At 32.3% G+C, this 19977-nt stretch overlaps 1 protein-coding gene and 1 long non-coding RNA gene across 3 annotated transcripts; both read right to left on the bottom strand.

Annotated features, from left to right (window-relative positions):
* Positions 1 to 871: 871 nt before the first annotated feature.
* Positions 872 to 10652, bottom strand: LOC114371578. Its single transcript, XM_028328976.1, has 6 exons — positions 10635 to 10652; positions 9391 to 9615; positions 7652 to 7791; positions 7403 to 7570; positions 7296 to 7330; positions 872 to 945 (listed from the first exon to the last, which is right to left on the bottom strand). The coding sequence occupies exons 1-6, from the start codon at positions 10650 to 10652 to the stop codon at positions 872 to 874; spliced, it is 660 nt and encodes a 219-aa protein (XP_028184777.1).
* A 2067-nt stretch (positions 10653 to 12719) lies between these two features.
* LOC114370940 lies at positions 12720 to 15776 on the bottom strand. 2 transcript variants are annotated; one of them, XR_003657964.1, is made up of 3 exons: positions 15009 to 15776; positions 14129 to 14206; positions 12720 to 12999 (listed from the first exon to the last, which is right to left on the bottom strand). It is a non-coding gene; the product is annotated as an uncharacterized LOC114370940 (long non-coding RNA). The 2 variants fall into 2 exon arrangements; XR_003657963.1 differs by lacking the exon at positions 12720 to 12999 and adding an exon at positions 13542 to 13603.
* Between the last annotated feature and the right edge of the window lie 4201 nt (positions 15777 to 19977).

The following is a 19977-nucleotide window of genomic DNA, read 5'->3' as shown; positions in this document are numbered from 1 at the left end:
GTAATTATAACATAGCTGAACTTAATACAATCCATGTCACTTCACCACTTTATCATTTAAAATTCATTTCTCAAACACCAATGACATTACGCATGAATAATGCACTCGGGTCAAGACGAAATAACACTCATCAATTTCACAATAAACAATTAGCAAGTGTTATGCAACAATTATACTAAGACTCAAGCCTATATGCAATGTGGTACCATATCAGTGAAAAACCACCCTGAGGCTCTTAGGAGTACATAACAAGACACACCACACAATGGGTATGTCACGTCACTCTCACTAAAAAAATCATAAGGAGACCAGTCTATTTTTGCGAAAATGCTCCAATCATATGGTATCAACATAGGCTTAAAGGAGCACTCAAACCAATGTTTTTACCCCCAAGGCCTAGACTCCGAAGAATCCATGAAGGCCTCACCTTCTTGATTCAGGTCCAACCCCTAAAACAATTTTTTTGCGCGCAGACACTACTCATGAATTATACAATACCCATGACCTCGCACTCATGTTTCAAACATGTTCAACACATTGCGCTACAATTTAACACTGGTTCCTTACTAGGAATCCTATATTTTCCCTTTAATATTGCGCATAAACACTTTTCTCAAGAGTGAATAGGCTTTTTGGTCCCTGTCTTTGTACCCATTTTGCAAATTAGTCCCTATCTTTTTGAAATGTAAAAAATAGTCCATATCTTTGCATAAGTGTTGCAAAATAGTCTTTGTCATTAAATTTGAAAGTAACGTCGTTAGTGAGGTGCATTGTTGGCAATTTTAGTGCCACGTGTATTGCTATTACAGCAAATTAGTCCCAAACGACGTTGTGTATTGCTTTTGCAGCATTCTTTCAGTCCTTCTTCTTCTCATACATTCAAAGGTGGAGCAGTTGAAGCCGCTGGTGGGGAGGGAGCTAGCAATGGCAATGGCAACTCGAAGGCTGCAGCATTCAAAGGTGGATCAGTTGAAGACGTTGTTGCAGCATTCTTTCAGTCTCTTCTTCTTCTCATCCATTTTTAATTTCGCCCATCATGTTTCCTTTTTCACTCCCACCCATTACTCTCTCTCTCTCTCTCTCTCTCTCTCCCTCTCTCAACCAAGTTATTTAATAAATAATACTGCAATGCAATCTCTCTTTGGATTTGTCCTTTTCTTCTTCTAAGCGAGAATGGCGAAAGAGCTTTTTCTGCAACTTCTCTTCTGGTTTCAATAATTGTCTTTTGAATTCTCTCTGCAAGAAGCATCATTACAAAAAAGATAAAAAAAAATCAGTAACTGTCAGTTACTCTTCTTTTCGCAGAGTGGGAAGCCATGGAAAAGGAAAACGAAGAGATGGAAAGGAAAAAGAGAGAGGTAGACTTAATTCATGAGAGGGAATGGGAGGAGAGAATGAACTGCAAGAGGCTGGAATGGAAGAAGAGGGTTGACGAGGCTGGAATGGTTTTTATCCTAACTTATCATAATTTTTCAATTCAGTCCAAAGACTTGCCACATGAGTTTGCTTACATGGACAAAGACTTGCCACATAGACATATGACTAACAGTGGAAATTGGATTCTAACAGTAGGGGCTTATTTGCATAACGGATGTAAAGATAGGGACTATTTTTTACATTTCAAAAAGATAAGGACTAATTTGCAGAATGGCCGGGTACAAAGATAGGGACCAAAATGCCTATTCACTCACCACTGGTCAGATTATTGTATAATTCACAACTCACAACATAAGTATTGTCACATTAAGTCTTAACCACATACTTATTCACAACCAAATCTCATGCCCAAAATTTAACATCTCATAATGTCACAATCCACCATCACATGTTTACGTGTATTTAACAAATTAACACATTCAACTATGCACTTATACTTAATCTCAATATCAATGTTATAATCTCAAAGCAAGATGTTATTTCACAATTCATCACATATTTAATTTATAGACACTGCTCATGAATTATACAATACCCACGACCTCACACTCGTGTTTCAAATACGTTTAACATATTGCGCTACAATTTAACACTAGTTCCTAAATAGGAATCCTACATCTTTTCTTTAACATTACACATAAACACTTTTTTCAAGATAAACACTGGTCGGGTTATTGTATAATTCATAGCTCACAACACAAGTATTGTCACATCAAGTGTTACCCACTCACATATTCACAATCAAATTTCATATCCACAATTTCACCATCACATGTTTACGTGTATCTCGCAAATTAATACATGTTCAACTTTAGACTTATACTAAATCTCAACGACAATATTATAATCTCAAAGCAACATGTTATCTCACATTTCATCACATATTTAATTTATCACTTATACACAATTTTGTGTTCTCGATATAATTATTTATCACGCTAAATTTTATCCAAAACATAAACAAATCATAAAAAATGCTCCTCACAACAATGTGAGTAAAATCCTTCAAACAGTTCACATAATCATACAAGAAGAATTACAATAATTTGTATAAAATGAACAATTAAAGAGAATATTATTTAGAGTACAATTCATGTTAATTAACAGAAAAAACCCAATTTTTAGGATTCATACTCAACACAAAAACACATCAATTTCACAACAATTTCTCATTGGGGCATCAATTGGTGTGTCAAAAATGTATAATTCTCAATTATAATTGTAAAGATATAATCAAAATTTGCAAAAATACCCCAAAATCTCATCACAATTGATACTCTAAGGATCCCTACACATGTTCTCACTACCACCCAATTGTGAATAACTCATCCCTTACCTCTAAGCGGGCTCACGTGTGTTCCGGCAGCGATAGTGGCATCTCTAACGGTTCCCTAACATTCCTCAAGCTTTTCCTTTGGTTGCTCTAATAAGGTTTCCAAACGTTACAGAGAAGTAGAAGAGATTGAAGCCTTCATTTTGTATTGTTTTCATGCGATTCACTTTTCTCTCTCCATGAATATTATTTCTCAAATCGCAATAGTGAAGGTGTGAGGAAATGAATTTCAAACCAGGTGTATACGATGATCCAACCATTAACAAGTCAGGGATCATAGTTTTACTGAATAGGTTTTGAGTCTCTACGGGAAAAGAGAAAGCTACGATGCAAAGGACATTTCTCTTAGCTCAAAAATTTTGTCTCAATTTCCAATGGGTTAGAGATCCAGCTGACGGAGGAGAGCACTCATGAATGAAGATATTAAAAATTGGTCAAATCTATTTTGAGTACTCTAAATCTAATAGGTAGATTAAAGATATCCATGTTCCATCAAGAACTTTAACTATTTGCTACAAAATGTCAAAGTAGTTTATCCAATATTATAACTTGATTGTAGCTATTGTTGAGCCTGAAATATGTCTTTTGCATTCACCTTACTTTTTAAAACCTCATTATGCTCCATATATCGCATTTTTTCATCGTCATACCAAATCTACACCAAAATAATTGTGAGAAATACCAGACAGTTAACAACAACTGCCTTGCTCAAACTGAGCTAGATCTCTTGCTGAAATTTAAAGGGTATGAGATAAAGTTTAAATACAAAAGTAAATATACATGTAAAAATAAAGGAAAAATAAATACAATTTGATTCTTAAATGCAGTTTTTTATAAAGAAAACTATATATATGCGGCTAAATTCCAGCCTCTCCTTTTGTTTGCCGATTTTCTAGACAAGAGTCACAAGAGAAGTAGAAAAGATATACAAATGATGCAGATTGGAGGGTAGGTTCAATGTTGAAGATAAGGATGTGAGCTTTTATGGAAACATTTCCCCAGTTTACTTTCCTGTTTTCCTTTTTTATTGGTGAAAGTTAGAAATGGTAATTCTATGCTTCAAGGTGTTTTTGAATTTAAATAAATTAAATGAACTGAAATATATATGCAATTGATGTTGTTTGAGATGAATTTTTTAGATCTATTCTTAAATTGGCTAAAACTGCATCAAGCTGTTCATGTTATTAAGTAAGCATACACACTGTTATTAAGTTTATACTATTATTTTTATGTTGATTTACTTGTAAGATTAAGTTCTTAGATTATTATTAAATAAATGTTTTTTAGTGGATAATTAAAAATGTTACTATATAGTAATTAACTCATTTTTTCCATACACTGTAAAATTCATGCTGATCCTACCAAATATGTAGGTTTCTTTTTTTTTTTTTATTTAGTGGGACTTATTTAAAAATGAGTGAAATTCACATATGACTTTTAATTAATGAAAGAGACAGTGTGTTATAAAAATTGACTTAGATTCTCTACAGCAGAGCACACATCCCTGCAGCTAGCTCCCACAACTAAACATACAAATATATTTTTTATACTCCCATTTTTAATAACTATTAGATTTAAATCAAATGGTCAAAATCACTGCGCTGCAAGGGCAGCATGGCTGCAAAAAATTCATACACTTAAAAAAGTGTTATTAAGAGTGTATTGTTATCGTATCACACTCCTCATTATTATTTAATCTTTATCTAGATATAATCCAGTAGTAAATTGGGTAATTGCTATTAAAAATTTGTTTTAGAAATACTGTAATGATATCAAGAGACATAAAATGTAGGAAAAAAAAATGCATAGAAATTATCATGTTTTTAATGCTAAGATTAATCATCCCTTTAATTTTAATGATGACAACACAAATTAAATAACCTATGATTTGGTGAACAAGATATCCCCTTATGACCGGTATCCTATTTTGCATGTCTTATGGAAAAAAAAAAACAAAAAAACAAAAAGTTCAAACCCCACGGTCTTAGAAGTTATAAGATTGGTTGCATGATAAAAAGAAGAAAGAAAAAAAATATAATGGATTTGATTTTCTCTACTAATTAAATACTAATAATTAACAATTAACGATAAAAAAATTAGTCTTAAGAAAGATCATAACTATGCCATTATAACATTAGAGAATTTCATCTTATTGGAACATTCACATGCTAGTTCATAAGCTTTTATTTAAAATATCATCATTTATATATACTACATTTTATTTATCAGCATAAATATTTTCTTTGTAGCGTTGTATTGGTTACGAATAGATATTTGCACGAATCATACAATGAACATTTAAAATAGTCTTGAGTTGTATCTTGATTCTAATAAATTCTTTAGATTTAACTCATCTAAATTTCTATTGATAACAAATTGCTTCCATTTGACTGAAACACATTAATTAGTCATGCTTTTCATCTTCATATATTGAGCATTTCCCATTTTTTCTCTGTAAAATATACTTAAAAAATCTTAATTTTTAAAAACTTATTTGTTTAAACTGTCAGCATATGATATCATAGTGTATAGAATCGCAACTTGCAACTCAGACACAAATATGCAATCAACCAAAATACTATTCATCAAAGAAAATGGAATGTTTCAATATTTTTTACTAAATATTCTCCCCTTTATTTGATAATATATTAAAAAGGTTACCACTATGCTAGTATTTGGAGAGTTCAACAAAACAATAATGAATTAGAGTTAGTTAAAAAAAATTAAAAGAAAGTCTTTAATGTTGGGATAAATATATATGTCCAAGATCCAATCCATCATGTTATCAATTTTAGTAAAGAATTATTCTTTATTTTATTATCATATTTATTATTTTATTAAATTATTAATTTGACAAGTTCTTGATTAAAATTAGAGACTTGTTATCATGATAGAGATTATGACAATAAGAAACAAGTTTTTTATAATTTTAATCTAAATTGTTCTTGATCGTAGGATTATTATGAATAGGAAATCAATAATTCAGATAGATCAATATATATGTAATGGATCAATATTATCGTTATCATGATCGTAGGATCATTAATAGATCTCATTTATTAAATTGCATATATAGATGATGTATATGTGAATGTCATCATTGAACTAACTTAATTGAGAATTCCTAATAGTTAATATTACTTGATATGTCAATAGGAAGTTCTCAAGAAGAAATATAATAGTTTGTTTTGACCTGAGATTATCATAGTAATTAATAAGTTATTTGTTATATTTTAATTTCAGATACCTAATGCCTTGGGGCACTAGTTGAATGAATATTGGATATGATTAAATAATTTTAGAATTAATGATTAATTAAGAAAGAATCCATCAACTCTAAGTAATGAGTTTGAGCTGTATGATAGAATAAAAACCTTGACTAGAGCAATTGAATGAAAGAAGAAAATAGTTTTTTAAGTCATTCATTGATTAAATATGTTAACTTATTAGACTTTGACAATAATACTATATTTTGTATTTAACCTTGAGCTATAAATGATGGAAAAAAATATTATATTATTCTTTTATTTTGAAGTTCTTGAAAATAAAGGATGTTACTTCATACTATTAGAAAATATGCTTTCTACATCGATCATTCATGACTTTCAACATCGGTTTTTCAACCGATGTTGAAAGTACCGACGTTGATAGTATTATCGTTAACATCGGTTTTTGAAAAACCGATATTAACGTAAAATTACCAACATCGGTTATATAAATAACCGATATATAAATAACCGATATATAAATAACCGATGTTACTAATATGAATTACACCCAGAAAATGTATATTAATGTTGAAAGTCAACATCGGTTTTTACAAAAAACCGATGTTAACGAATGTGTTACTATTGACAGTTAACATCGGTTTATTTACAGAAAACCGATGTTAACGAATGTGTTACTATTAACAGTTAACATCGGTTTTTTAAAAGAACCGATGTTAACCCACGTTAACATCGGTTTTTATAAAAAACCGATGTTAACGAATGTGTTATTATTGACAGTTAACATCGGTTTTTATAAAAAACCGATGTTAACGAATGTATTACTATTGACAGTTAACATCGGTTTTCATAAAAACCAATGTTAACGGATGTGTTACTATTGATAGTTAACATCGGTTTTTTTTTACAGAAAACCGATGTTAACGAATGTGTTATTATTGACAGTTAACATCGGTTTTTTCAAAAAACCGATGTTAACGAATGTGTTGCTATTGACAGTTAACATCGGTTTTTTTATAAAAAACCGATGTTGTTTTCAGGAATTTTTTTATATAATGTCTTTGTTTTTACAAAAAAACCAAAATTTAACCTGTAAATTTAAAATCAGACCACACAACACACAACATATATCATTTGCATTCAGTTTTCAAATAGATTTTAGCAAAAAACTAGCTATCAACAAAGGTTGTTCAATGTTAAGATGAAACAACAATTGTAAAAAATGTAATGCAAAGTACGTAAACTAATTAATTAACCTAAAGTTACATAGTTGCCTAAAAAATGTAATGCAAAGTTACATAGTGGTAGAATGACGACCATTTGCCAGTGTCCACTGTAGTAGAGACGAATATGGGTTATTGTAGTAGTATAGATTATTTAAATTCAATTATTGTGTTTGACTTACCTATTCAGATAGGTTCCAAGGTAAACATCTCGTTTTGAACTCTGTATCCAACTCTTGATGTAACTTTTGGATTCAAATTGTGATTGCCCAGATCTCTGAATGGACTGTGGCTCGAGGAATCCATACACATCAGAATTCCCCGCTCGCACACTTGTCTCAGTCAGATGGCTGTGTTGTTAAGTCAAAGTTAATTATGTATGAATTTAAAACAATTACTTTGGTAATTAATAATAATCTAAAATGACTTACAGAATCCACAACTGTATAACAGATATGCTGAGACATTGACCACCATGTGCAATTTCAGAGAGATCTTCGTGCTTTATATACAACGGGAAGTTTTGATTAAACACCCCGAATATGGTAGCATCCCACATAACCTGGAGCGGCTTCAAAAACAGTTGTGGGATGGTCAATGTCATCAGGTACAGGGGATCATCGACCTCTTCATCCGGGCTTTCTGGAGGTTTTGCTGGAGACACAACTGCCTATTGATAAAACATAGTTAATTAGCAAGTTTTGATTACAGTGAACAAATTAATTGAAAAAAATAAACATATAATCAGAGTAAAATACCTGTTCTGATAAACGCTTCACAAAATGTGTTGGCCAAGCAATGAAAGTGTTAAGTGCCTGCCCCACTAAGGTAACCTCGTCAGTGGGTACAGGAACGAGAGCCTCTGTATCTTTAACCTCCTCAACACCAACCTTGACTTGGCCATGCAACAAAGGGATGTTGTGAACTGTTGTGGATCCCTCGTAAAGTCTTCCTAGGGCAACCAAGCGGGAAGAATTTTCTTCAATATATAGGCCGCATTTGTCTGAGTCACCCGTCCCTGGATTGTTCCCTGAGGGAGCAACACAAATCTCCTTTGTGCTAACACGAGGACCTGAGGGACTAACCTCTGGCTCTGGAGGTAGTGTAATTCCCTGTGATTGCATCTGAGACTGAAACTAGGACTGCATCTGGCTGAAGGATTCCATCATCTTTCGAGTCACTTTTTCTGTGATTGACTCCTCCAATTGGTCTCTAATTTGTTGGGTCAGTTTTTCTAGGTCTTCAAGAGGCATGGAGGAAGAACTGCGGGATGTTCGTGAAACTGATCCAAAGTATTGTTTTATGGTGACACCGGCTCCAACAGCACGAACACGGCCAGGGTGCTCTGGTCGCCCAATGGCAGTAGTCAGGATATCCTGACGTCCATGGGGGACGAATGATCCCTGTGACGCCTGCTCGTCCAAAGAATCCTGTACCGAACACATATTTGTCCAAGGAATTCAAAAAATACACAAAGATAATTACAATTATTAATTAAAAATGACTTACAATCCTGTCAGCTATTTCCTTTGCTGCCTCAGACGTCATCTGTCTAGTTTTCTTCGTGCGGGCCATCTTCCATTTCACGTGGCGTCTGATGGGAGATGGAGGGTCAATGATTCCCTCAGTGCTTCCAGACTGGGCAGCTTCTTCCAGTCTTTTCTTTGTCTTCTCAGCCATGAGCTGTTCTTCTAAATATTCATAACCCCCACGAGACAATACGTGGGGGGCAGTGTTTTGCTTCTGGGAGGCCTGTGCCTTTTTCCGTACATCCTGCAAAAGTTTAACATTAATTAAAATGATTATTACAATAAATTATAAGAAGTGATTTTGTTGTGGAAAACAACTAAAATGACAAAGTACATACTTCCCATGAGGGGTCTCTGCGGGTCTGACAAAACTGAGTCCATTTCTCCTTGTTAATGCCATATTTTTCACAGACAATGTCGTCCGCACCATCCTTGTCGACTGCAAGTGCCCATTTCCTAGTCAAGTCAAATTTAAACTGCCTCCAGCGCTCGCCGACAATCTGAAGAATTTTCTTCTTTGTCCTACTGTCAGAAGTTTCAGGGATTTGAAATTCCGCCTGACAAACAATAAATTAGGTTTTATTGTAAGTAAATAACAAATTTAGACTATTAAAGAAAATCAACGAAGAAAACTCAAATACCTGAATATCCTCCCATATCAAATCCTTCTGAGCAGTAGGGACTTCCTTCCAGGTGTCATATGTCACGTCGACCTTATCACGAGCGACAATCCCCAAATATGTTCTTAATTTCTTCTTGTGGGGACCGCCGGCCTTGCCGGTAGCAGGATCGACGTTGATCACAGGTCTTTCTGCCCCAGGTGGTCTAGTGACCAATGATCGTAGCCGTGTTGCCTTGCGTGTCCGCTTCAACGTAGATGGAGATGCATCAGCGTCTGCAGGAGGAGGAGGAAGAGGAGGAGGAGGCGAGGCAGGTGGAGTAGCCATGGTCCTTTAAAGAGAAAAAGTTGACTTAGTTAATATTATCAAAAAACACTGTATGAGTTATGTAAATGAATGTACCGAAATGAAATATTATATTAGAAAATTACGTTAGACGATGTTAATTAATTCTCCTTCATCATGATCATTACAATTAGCATGAACGTTGTCAGCTTCTTCTTCTCCGACGTTGTTAGAAGTCATTTGTGTAGACAAAGGACTAACATAAGTGTCCATGTATGAATCATCATCTTCTACATTAACACCAATTGTTTTCCCATTTAGAACCACAGACCACCTTTCATCACAAGGGTCTTGCACATAAAATACTTGCTTAGCTTGTTCTGCCATGATGAAAGGGTCATTCTGGTAAGCTAGTTTCATTTAGTCTACCAACGTAAATCCTACATCATCAGTCCGCACACCGATGTTGCTGTCAACCCACTTACATTTGAAAACACAAACAATAAATTTGACATAGTTAAGCTCCCATATTTCATCAATGAAGCCAAAGTAAGGGATTGAAGCTACACAGGGATTGTCATCATGTACAGTTGCAAAGTGTTGAGATTTAGCCCTTAGGGTGACCCCGCTGTTTTGCATTGTACTTTTGTCGTCTTGTGCTTTTGTGTAAAAGGAATACTTGTTTATGTCGTATCCTTGCCAAGTTATAACATTTCTTTTAGGCCCATGAGCTAGCTTTCTTAATGTTTCAGAAGCATTTTCGTCAGCAAAGATTGTATCTTTAAACCAATCAGAGAAAGTCTTGTTATGATTTTTCAAGACCCAGTTCTATGACATTTTTGGATTACTTTGTTTGACTAAATGTTCATGCTGAACTATGTATGGCAAAACTTCATTACTGTTATTCAATACATACAAGTGAGCTTGTAACAAATCTTCTACACTTGGAGTGATAACATGCAGTCCTCTTGAACCCTTACCGCCCACTCTGTCGTCATGGCGAGACTCGGGAAGGCCAATAGGTTTAGCCTTTTCAATGTACTCTGAACAAAATTCAACGGCTTCTTCTGCGATGTACCTTTCAACAATAGATGCTTCTGGACGATGTAGATTCTTGGTATACCCTTTTAAGATCATCATGTAGCGCTCAACCGGGTTCATCCAGTGCAGATAAACAGGACCACAACATTTGATTTCTCTGACCAAGTGAACAATTAAGTGGACCATGATGTCAAATAAAGCAGGAGGAAAATACATCTCCAACTGGCATAGTATAATTACAGCCTCGTTTTCCAAGTCATCAAACTTGACCGGATCAAGGACTTTGCTACATATGGCATTGAAGAAAAAGCACAGGTGAGTTATGGCTAACCTGACTTTGTTAGGCAAAATGTCTCGTATGGCCACGGCTAACAATTGTTGCATCAACATGTGACAATCATGAGACTTTAACCCCACCAGTTTAAGCTCCTTGAACTGCACAAGGCTCTTAATATTTGAAGAGTATCCTTGTGGTACTTTAACCTGGCGCAGACACTGGCACAAACTGATCTTCTCCTTTCTGGATAAAGTATGACAAGCTGGAGGCAAGTATATCTTTTTACCATCAGACCTTGGATGCAATTGCGATCGTATGCCCACGTCAGCTAGATCTTGACGGGTATTTAGACCATCTTTCGTCTTGCCCTGAATGTTAAGGAGTGTCCCAATGACACTGTCACATACATTTTTCTCTACATGCATAACATCAATACAATGTCTAACATCTAGATCAGACCAGTACGGAAGATCAAAGAAAATAGACCTTTTCTTCCATATGCAACTCTTACTTTTATCCTTCTTTTGGGTCTTTCCAAATACAGTATTAAGGTGTTCAACCCGCTGGAAGACCTGCTCACCAGTTAACGGTGTCCGCTCAGTTTCGTGCTCTTGACTTCCATTAAAAGCTTTTTTCAATCTTCTGTAAGGGTGATGAGCTTTTAGAAAATGGCGATGTCTAGTGTACACTGTTTTTCTACCATGTTTCAGTTGTATGTAGCTTGTGTCTTCTTCACAGATGGGGCATGCAAGATGACCCTTAACACTGTAACCGCTGAGATTCCCATATGCTGGAAAGTCATTAATGGTACAAAATAGCATTGCACGCATTTGAAAAGTCTCCTTGCGAAACCCATCAAACACTAAAACCCCCTCATCCCACAACTTTCTCAGGTCTTCAATCAACAGACTTAGATAAACATCAATGTCATTTCCTGGTTGTCTTGGGCCTGATATCATCATAGACAACATCATGTATTTTCGCTTCATGCACAACCAAGACGGAAAATTGTAAATTACTAGTAGAACTGGCCATGAACTGTGTTGAGTGCTTAAATTGCCATATGGATTCATTCCATCACTGGCTAGTCCAAGTCTAAGATTTCTTGCCTCTTTGCCGAAATTCAGATACAAACTATCAATCTTCCTCCACTGGGAGCAATCAGCTGGATGACGGACCATTCCATCAGATTTTCTCCCATTTGCATGCCAGGTAAGATCTTTTGCGCCGTCCTCATTAGCAAATAAACGCTTAAACCTTGGAATGATGGGAAGATACCACAACACCTTCGTTGGAGGGCCCTTCTTTGAGTTTTCATCAGAACTGCAGTCCTCATCATCCTTCACCTTGTACCGTGACGCCCCACACCTAGGGCATTTTGACATTTCTTCAAATTCATGTCTGTACAGTATGCAATCATTAGGGCAAGCATGAATCTTCTGATACTCCATACCCATCAGACACAATATCTTCTTTGCCTGATAGTAGCTTTTAGGCAATGTGTTATCCTGTGGAAGAAGATCGTGCACTATTTGAAGCAATGAAGTAAAGCTTTTGTCACTCCATCCATATCTGGCCTTGACATTAACCAGACTTAACACCGTCAACAATAGCGTCAAGGAATTGTTGCACCCTGGATACAAAGGCTTCTTTGAGTCACCCTGCAATCTTTCATACACAGGGGCATGTGCTTGCTGGAAAGACTCTTGTCCAAGGTCACGAATCATATCCTCTAAGCGATCTCCCATTTCTACATCAAACGGTTCGGATTGTTGCCCACTCTGCATGTCTGTCATTTCACCATGCCATATCCACGTCGTATAATTTCTCTTAATTCCATCACACAACAGATGCTCTCGTATGTCATCCAGTATTTGTTGTCTTCCGTTCAAACAATTGATGCAAGGACAATAATATTTTTCATCTTCATCCGGTTGACCTCTTTGTGAAGCAAATTGTAAGAATTGCTCGACGCCTTCCTCATATTCTGGGCTGATGCGACTTTCATTCATCCAACTTCGATCCATCTAAGTAATAACTCGGTCATACTCTCAAAGTTATTCGATGCATGAAAATCTCACTTTTTTATTAAAGGTGTGACCCTATCCCATTCAGGAAGACCGTCTTTTATGGTAGCTTCATACATTAGGGTTAATTCTATTTTGTTAAATTTGACAAAATTTTGGCAGCATTTCGCATTGGTCTCCAAGTACACGACATGAAATCGGTGAAATTAACTTCCCGATAATCAAGTATGCACTCAGAGAATAACTAGAAATGCATTACCGAAATTTCATCAAATTAAACAAAATAATTTTAACCTTAACACATGAATCTACTATAAAAATATCAGTCTCCCCAAACTGTCCAAATGGACAATTCAAGATTGAATACAATGATTAATGCAAACTGTCCGCAAGAATCATTGCATCCAATCTCAAACGGGAATCTAAGGTTCACTCATCATGAACACAATTTGTATAGCATATATCAATTGTCATTAATGGCAGTGAACACGTAATAAAAATATTCATTGGTAACAAACATTTGTACCTGTGATGATGAGCAGCACAGTCCAAAATGAAAGCAAGAATCAAAGAAATAATTGAATGAACACCTACATAAGACAATCTTGCGTATGATAAAAAAAAAGAGTAAGATTAAGTATAATAAGCGCTCAGAAGATATGAGAACAATTTATTCTAGAAAGGAGAGTTCTTAAAGATATGAGACATAAAAGGAAGTGCAAACATACAATATTGGTTGCTCTTTAAACATGTCGATTTTATATCCTAGCTAGTAGAGCACCTAACTATTTTACCATTCAAAACAAAGTATCCAAACATGGAATGAGGAAGCATTGGAAACATGTACCAGCCCCTGAAATAACGCACTCAGTTTAACTCTTCATTAAATAAACTCAAAATGCCAAAATGATCACCAAATACAATAGGATTTATACCAAAATCAGATAATAATACCATAAATCCAGTTCTATAAGTTATAAACTAAGTTCTTAGTTAAACTAAAATACCATAAATATATATATATATATATATATATATATATATATATATATATATATATATATATATATTCATTAATGTGTGGGAAAAAAAATCAAGCTAGTAATTTGGTGTGAATTAGAAGGAATACCAGGATTCCGTTTCAGTATAGCTGCATGGAGTGGAGAGTTTCCAAAGCACAGTGGAAGCTAGCTTCTCAACAGATAGCCTGTTTAACCAAGTATGATTAATTAATTAATTAATTAATCAATTTCTGTTCGTTGGAATAACTATAAAAAATAAAATAAAAAATTGTTACAGAGCAATCATGAGCCACGATCAAAGGCCAACCAAGTCCTTGTATACAAGACAAAAAATTAAAATAAATATTCTCATTTCCATGTACCAAAAAATTAAAATAAATAAGTAATTGGTTCTCTATATACACCGAGTAGAACCTTAGTTAAGATAGCTTTCAAAAAGAGACCTTAGAATTGAAACTTACTCCCGAAAAAGGATAACCAAAATGTTAAAAAATCTGGTTCTTCTTCATATTACAAGCAGAACACCAAAAATTGAGACAACCATATGCAGAAAAAATGACAAAAATTGGATGTGAACAAATTAGAATCCGAGTATTGGTGCAAATTTATAAATTAATTATTAAAATGAATTCTTTTAAAACATATTCTTAATCTGAGGTTATTTTTACTACATTAGCATAAAAATCACAACCTAATAAGGTTTAATAGAGTTGATAAATCCTCTCAAAAAACACAGTAGATAAATAGCAATTTTTTAAGCGTATTAGTAGGAGTTTGATCCCTGACAATGTGAATACAAAAAATTAGTCTCTAATTATTGGTTGGTCAAAACATATTCTTGGTGAGAGAAAAAAAACATAAAAATGATTAAATAAACTAACAATTTATGTGTTGCATAATTTATTTCTCCCCCTAGTTGATGTTAGCACCATGGTTTAATAAGAAAAAAAAGAAGTGCGGATAAAAAGGTCTCGAATTGATACATACCAGTAGGATGACAAAAAATGAGGGACGTAAGACCAATATTGATGAGTAGAAACTCATATTTTATCAGCCTGCACAAATTAGATATTCTTTTGCATTGGTAAAATATCAAAAGGAAACTTATTTATATAAATTGTATGGTTAGCTAAAAAAGTAAACACAATATTGTAATTTAAACATAAAATCCAACAATTAAGATTTATTGATCATCTACAGTTCTAAGGAAGCAAATCTACGAGTAGCACTAGAACTGACCCTCTCCTCCAACAGTTGTAGACATTTTTTCAAGCAACACAACCACACAATAATAACAACATCAGAAATGAGAAAAGAAAACAGGACATGAGAACTGAGAAGTCAGAACATAAAAAAACATAACACAACATCAATTTTTTTATATCAAATTTCAAAAATAGGGGAGAAATCAAATTTCAAAATACATAACAGATAAAATGCAGAGAAATCAAGCGCAAAAAGCGAAAATCACGGAGAGTACTTCGCCGGAAAACGCACAAACAATGGTGACCTTGTCGGAAAAGGGAGAGAGAAGTGAGACCGCCTCGGACAGTGCCGGAAAAGGGAGAGAGAAGACTGAAGAGTGAAGAGAGAACTCGGACCGTGCCGGAAAACGAAGTAGGAAGCGCCGTCCTCCGGTCGTCACCTCCGTCGTGCCTCCGGCGTGATAAAGGGAGTGGCGTTGTTGAAGAGGGAAGTCGCGTGAAAGAACGGAGAGACTGAAGAGGGAATAACGTGTTCCCTACCCTTTCAGGATTTTTTTAATTTTAAAAATTCAGAAAAAGTTTCACGCCCTTTTGAACGGAGAGACTGAAATATGGATCTGGAAGTTTCACGCCCTTTTGCCACTAAACTATAGAATTACATTACTTCTATACAATTAATTAATTAATATAATAATAATAAGTTGGCTTTTATCAATTCCCTTTATATAATTTATGATTATTATACTAAAAAGTGAGTGAGTGATTTATTTTTCACACAAATTCTTATATGAGAGAAGGTAAATGTATTATATACTGAAATAGTATTTTAGATAAAGCCATTAATGGCCATTAATGTAAAAGAAGGAAATGTGTGGATAATAATATATAAGAAAAGAAAATATGATTTGATTTTTTTAATTGAATAATTTTTTAACAATTATTTTTTTATTAAACTACGTAACTCCTTTTATATTAAGGATACTGTTTTTTTCTTCAAAAATTATTATTGAAATTTAATTGAAATATAATTTAAATATGTAGTATTGAATTTTAAGTTTTAAATATCGACTTCCTATATTAAATTCACAAAGGTAATGATTATGCACCCAAAAAAACATAAACATAATGATTATGTATCTTGTTTTGAATAATTCTATCTCTTTTATTTAATTCTTTATGATAAATAGAATGCTAATTATTTCAAAAAATCCCCAAGTTGTAATGTGAGGAGCATGCTTGTTCTGGACCCCTTAACAGTAGCAAATCCCCAAGTTGTAGTTTCCTTAGATTTTTTATTTATTTATATATAAATTTAGTATAGAATTAATTTTGAGAATGCTTTGTAAATAAAGTAAAACATTAACATGTTGACGTTTTTAATAAATGAATATTATATATATTAAATTAATATCCATCATGTTTTTTTGGCATGATACTCATTATAAAAATAATTCTAAACATTTCATACCAAAAAGAATATTATAATTTCGAACATTTAGTATAAAATCATTATTTAACAAATAGTTAATAACAAATGTGTTTATACATATATAGATAGTATAAATTATTTTTACACTATTATTTGATAATAAATATTAATTGTTATTTATAGTAAGCTTAGCGTGACAATTTTTCTATACGTGCATAGAAAATTGTTTGAATATAGAGAATTTTTTCATATTATTAAATTGATGCAAAAATTTATGTTGTAATATTATTTCTCGACACTGTCTTCCTCGAGGCATCACATAAGTCATAAGGCAATGCGTTGTCAAGTGTATTCGAAATAAGTCTTGACATACTATTTTAGTTAATTTTTAAATTTTTCTTTCATCAGCTAAAAAAATATTTTAAAACATTTACTTTTAACTTTTTTTAATTTAATTACTCTTTTAAAAATTCATCACTATTTAAATATAATTCTTTTTCTTTGTTTCTTCTTTCCTAAATGATTTTTTATTAAATTTATTAACAAAAAATTCACATAATTAACAAATGTGGTTAAAAATAATAAAAAAATGACAAATGTAATAAAAATAAATTACATGTGGATTATAATTAACTCTAAATTTAAAGACTTAAAACATAATTTTCGTGTCTCATGAAAATATTTTTATTTTTGTTCTGAAAATTTTGTTTAGAAATAATGAAAATATCATTTTTTTTAAAATCCTACAAATATATGAGATAACTATAATTATTTAAATTAAACCACTGTAACATATATTTTCAATAAATCAAATTAATATATACAAATATTTTAATTTATTTTTAATTTAAAGATAATACGATAACATAAATATAGTAGGATTTCATAGAATTTTTAAACAATATTCTCCATTTACCTTTTTATGAAGATTTTTTTTTATTTTTATAATAATTAAATCAAGATATATTAGTAATAAATTTTAATTTTTTTACAATATAATTGATTTTACCAACATTCTATAAAAATTTTATAAAAGTTAAACTCTATTATTAAAAACAGTTTTTTTTTTCAAATTAACTAATATAAAATAATTTACATAAATGTGTGTTATATTTAAATGATAATCATGAAATAATAAAATTAAAATTATGAAATTCATTTTAAAAATTTAGTTTAATTTTTAAATGTTTACCTTTTGAATTTATTATTGTTTATTAATTATTATTATTTTAATTAAAATATAATTAATAACGCAATATATGTTTTTTTTAAAATATATAAATAATTAAAAAAAAGTTTATATTAACATCTATTTTTTCAAAAACCGATGTTAACATCATTAGTTAACATCGATTTTTGAAAAAACCGATGTTAACGTGCATACATTAACATCGGTTTTTTGGAAAACCGATGTTAACGTATCACATGTTAACATCGGTTTTTAAAAAATCGATGTTAACTAATGATGTTAACATCGGTTTTCCAAAAAACCGATGTTAACGTGTATGCATTATATGTTAACATCGGTTTTTGAAAAACCGATGTTAACGTATGATATGTTAACATCGGTTTTTCAAAAACCGATGTTAATGTGTATGCATTAACATCGGTATTTTGGAAAACCGATGTTAAGAATAATACTTTATTTACAAATATGCCATCGCGTTTAACTTAACATCGGTTTTGTCCAAAACCGATGTTAATAAACCGATGTTAAAACTGTTTTTTGTAGTAGTGCGCCTATAATGATTAGTACATTAATTATGATTAATTTACTATCGGTTTAATATTGAACCTACGAGATCACACACAAACGAGTATTTCAATTTTTACAAAAGAAAATAATTTATTTGATAAATAATTAGAGAATTTAATTTAATCAAATAATTACTTTAGGGAAATATTATACTGTTTTTTACTAGCACATAGAATGTAACTAATATAAAAAGGGACTATTATTTTATAAAGGTTGAAGTTGTCCCTAAAATAAGAATAATATTCTATTGCTATATATTAGGATCAAAAGATGAGATGAATTATAAAAAGGGACTATTATTTTATAAAGGTTGATGTGATGAATTATAAATTATCTTTGTCTTATATCAGGAAACTTTTTAAAATAAAAGATGAGATCATTTTATTTTTATAAAGATAAAAAGGTATGAAATTATTTAAAATAAAATATTTCCCTTTTTTCTTTGAAAAAATGCTCAAATCCATGTGTCATTAACATTATAAATAGAAGCATCTACATGTGACAAAGTGCACCAGACACAAACTAGAAAAATTCAAGTCTAGTTTTAGACCTTGAAAGTAGAAAGGGAATCTACTCTTTAGAGTTTGAGTCATCAAAGTAGAAAGGAAATCTGTTATATATCATGTAGAGTTTTCACACTATTAAAGAAAAAATTTGTTACTTCAAGAACGTGCATCTTGGTGCACCACTATTAGAAAATACACTTTCAAACATCGGTTATTTAGAACATTCTACATCGGTTCTAAAACCGATGTTGAAAGTGCCGATGTTGAATGTATCAATGTTAACATCGGTTTTGTAAAACCGATATTAACATATATATGACAACATCGGTTCTCTAAATACCCAATGTTAATCACAATGAACAACAACAAAAAAAGTGTACGCATGATGAACATTGACATCGATTTTGCAGTAAAACCGATGTTAATATGTTATATTAACATCAGTTTTCTAGAAAAACCGATGTTAATATGTTATATTAATATCAGTTTTCTAGAAAAACCGATGTTAATGTAATATATTAACATCGGTTTCCTACGATAACCGATGTTAATACATTTCATTAACATCAGTTTTGCTAGAAAACCGATGTCAACGTTGATAATGCATATACTTATTTGGTGTAGTTCTTGGTGTATAACATCGGTTATGTGTAGATAACCGATGTTAATATTCAAATGTTCATATCGATTATTTATAACTAACCGATGTTAATATACAAGAGTTGACATCGGTTATATTCAGATGACCGATGTTAAAATACAAACGCTGACATCGGTTATACACAAATAACAGATGTTAATATACAAACGTTAACATCGGTTTTCTATTACAACCGATGTTAAGGTTCATGTCGACATCGATTTTTGTAAATGACCGATATTGTTTATCATATTAACATCGGTTTTTATTAATAACCGATGTTGTTTTCATATATATTTTTTATATATACTTTCTGTTTTTACAGTAAACCCAAAATTGTACCTGCCAAATACAATTTCAAGCCCAATTCACAGCAAATAAACATTTTATTCGGCTTTCAAGCAGTTTTAATGATAATAA

The sequence above is a fragment of the Glycine soja genome, chromosome 10 (assembly GCF_004193775.1).
Source record: "Glycine soja cultivar W05 chromosome 10, ASM419377v2, whole genome shotgun sequence".
NCBI lineage: Eukaryota > Viridiplantae > Streptophyta > Magnoliopsida > Fabales > Fabaceae > Glycine > Glycine soja.
The sequence above is the reverse complement of the archived record's forward strand: the minus strand, read 5'-3'. Positions and strand labels throughout refer to the sequence as shown.

Excerpts from the sequence above, each read along its gene's own strand:
- LOC114371578 (XM_028328976.1), bottom strand. Across the intron at positions 7,792-9,390 it reads TGATATGGGAGGATATTCAG|CCGCTCCAGGTTATGTGGGA; the intron begins GTATTTGAGTTT and ends CTGTTTTTGAAG. Across the intron at positions 7,571-7,651 it reads GTTATACAGTTGTGGATTCT|CCATCTGACTGAGACAAGTG; the intron begins GTAAGTCATTTT and ends TTAACAACACAG.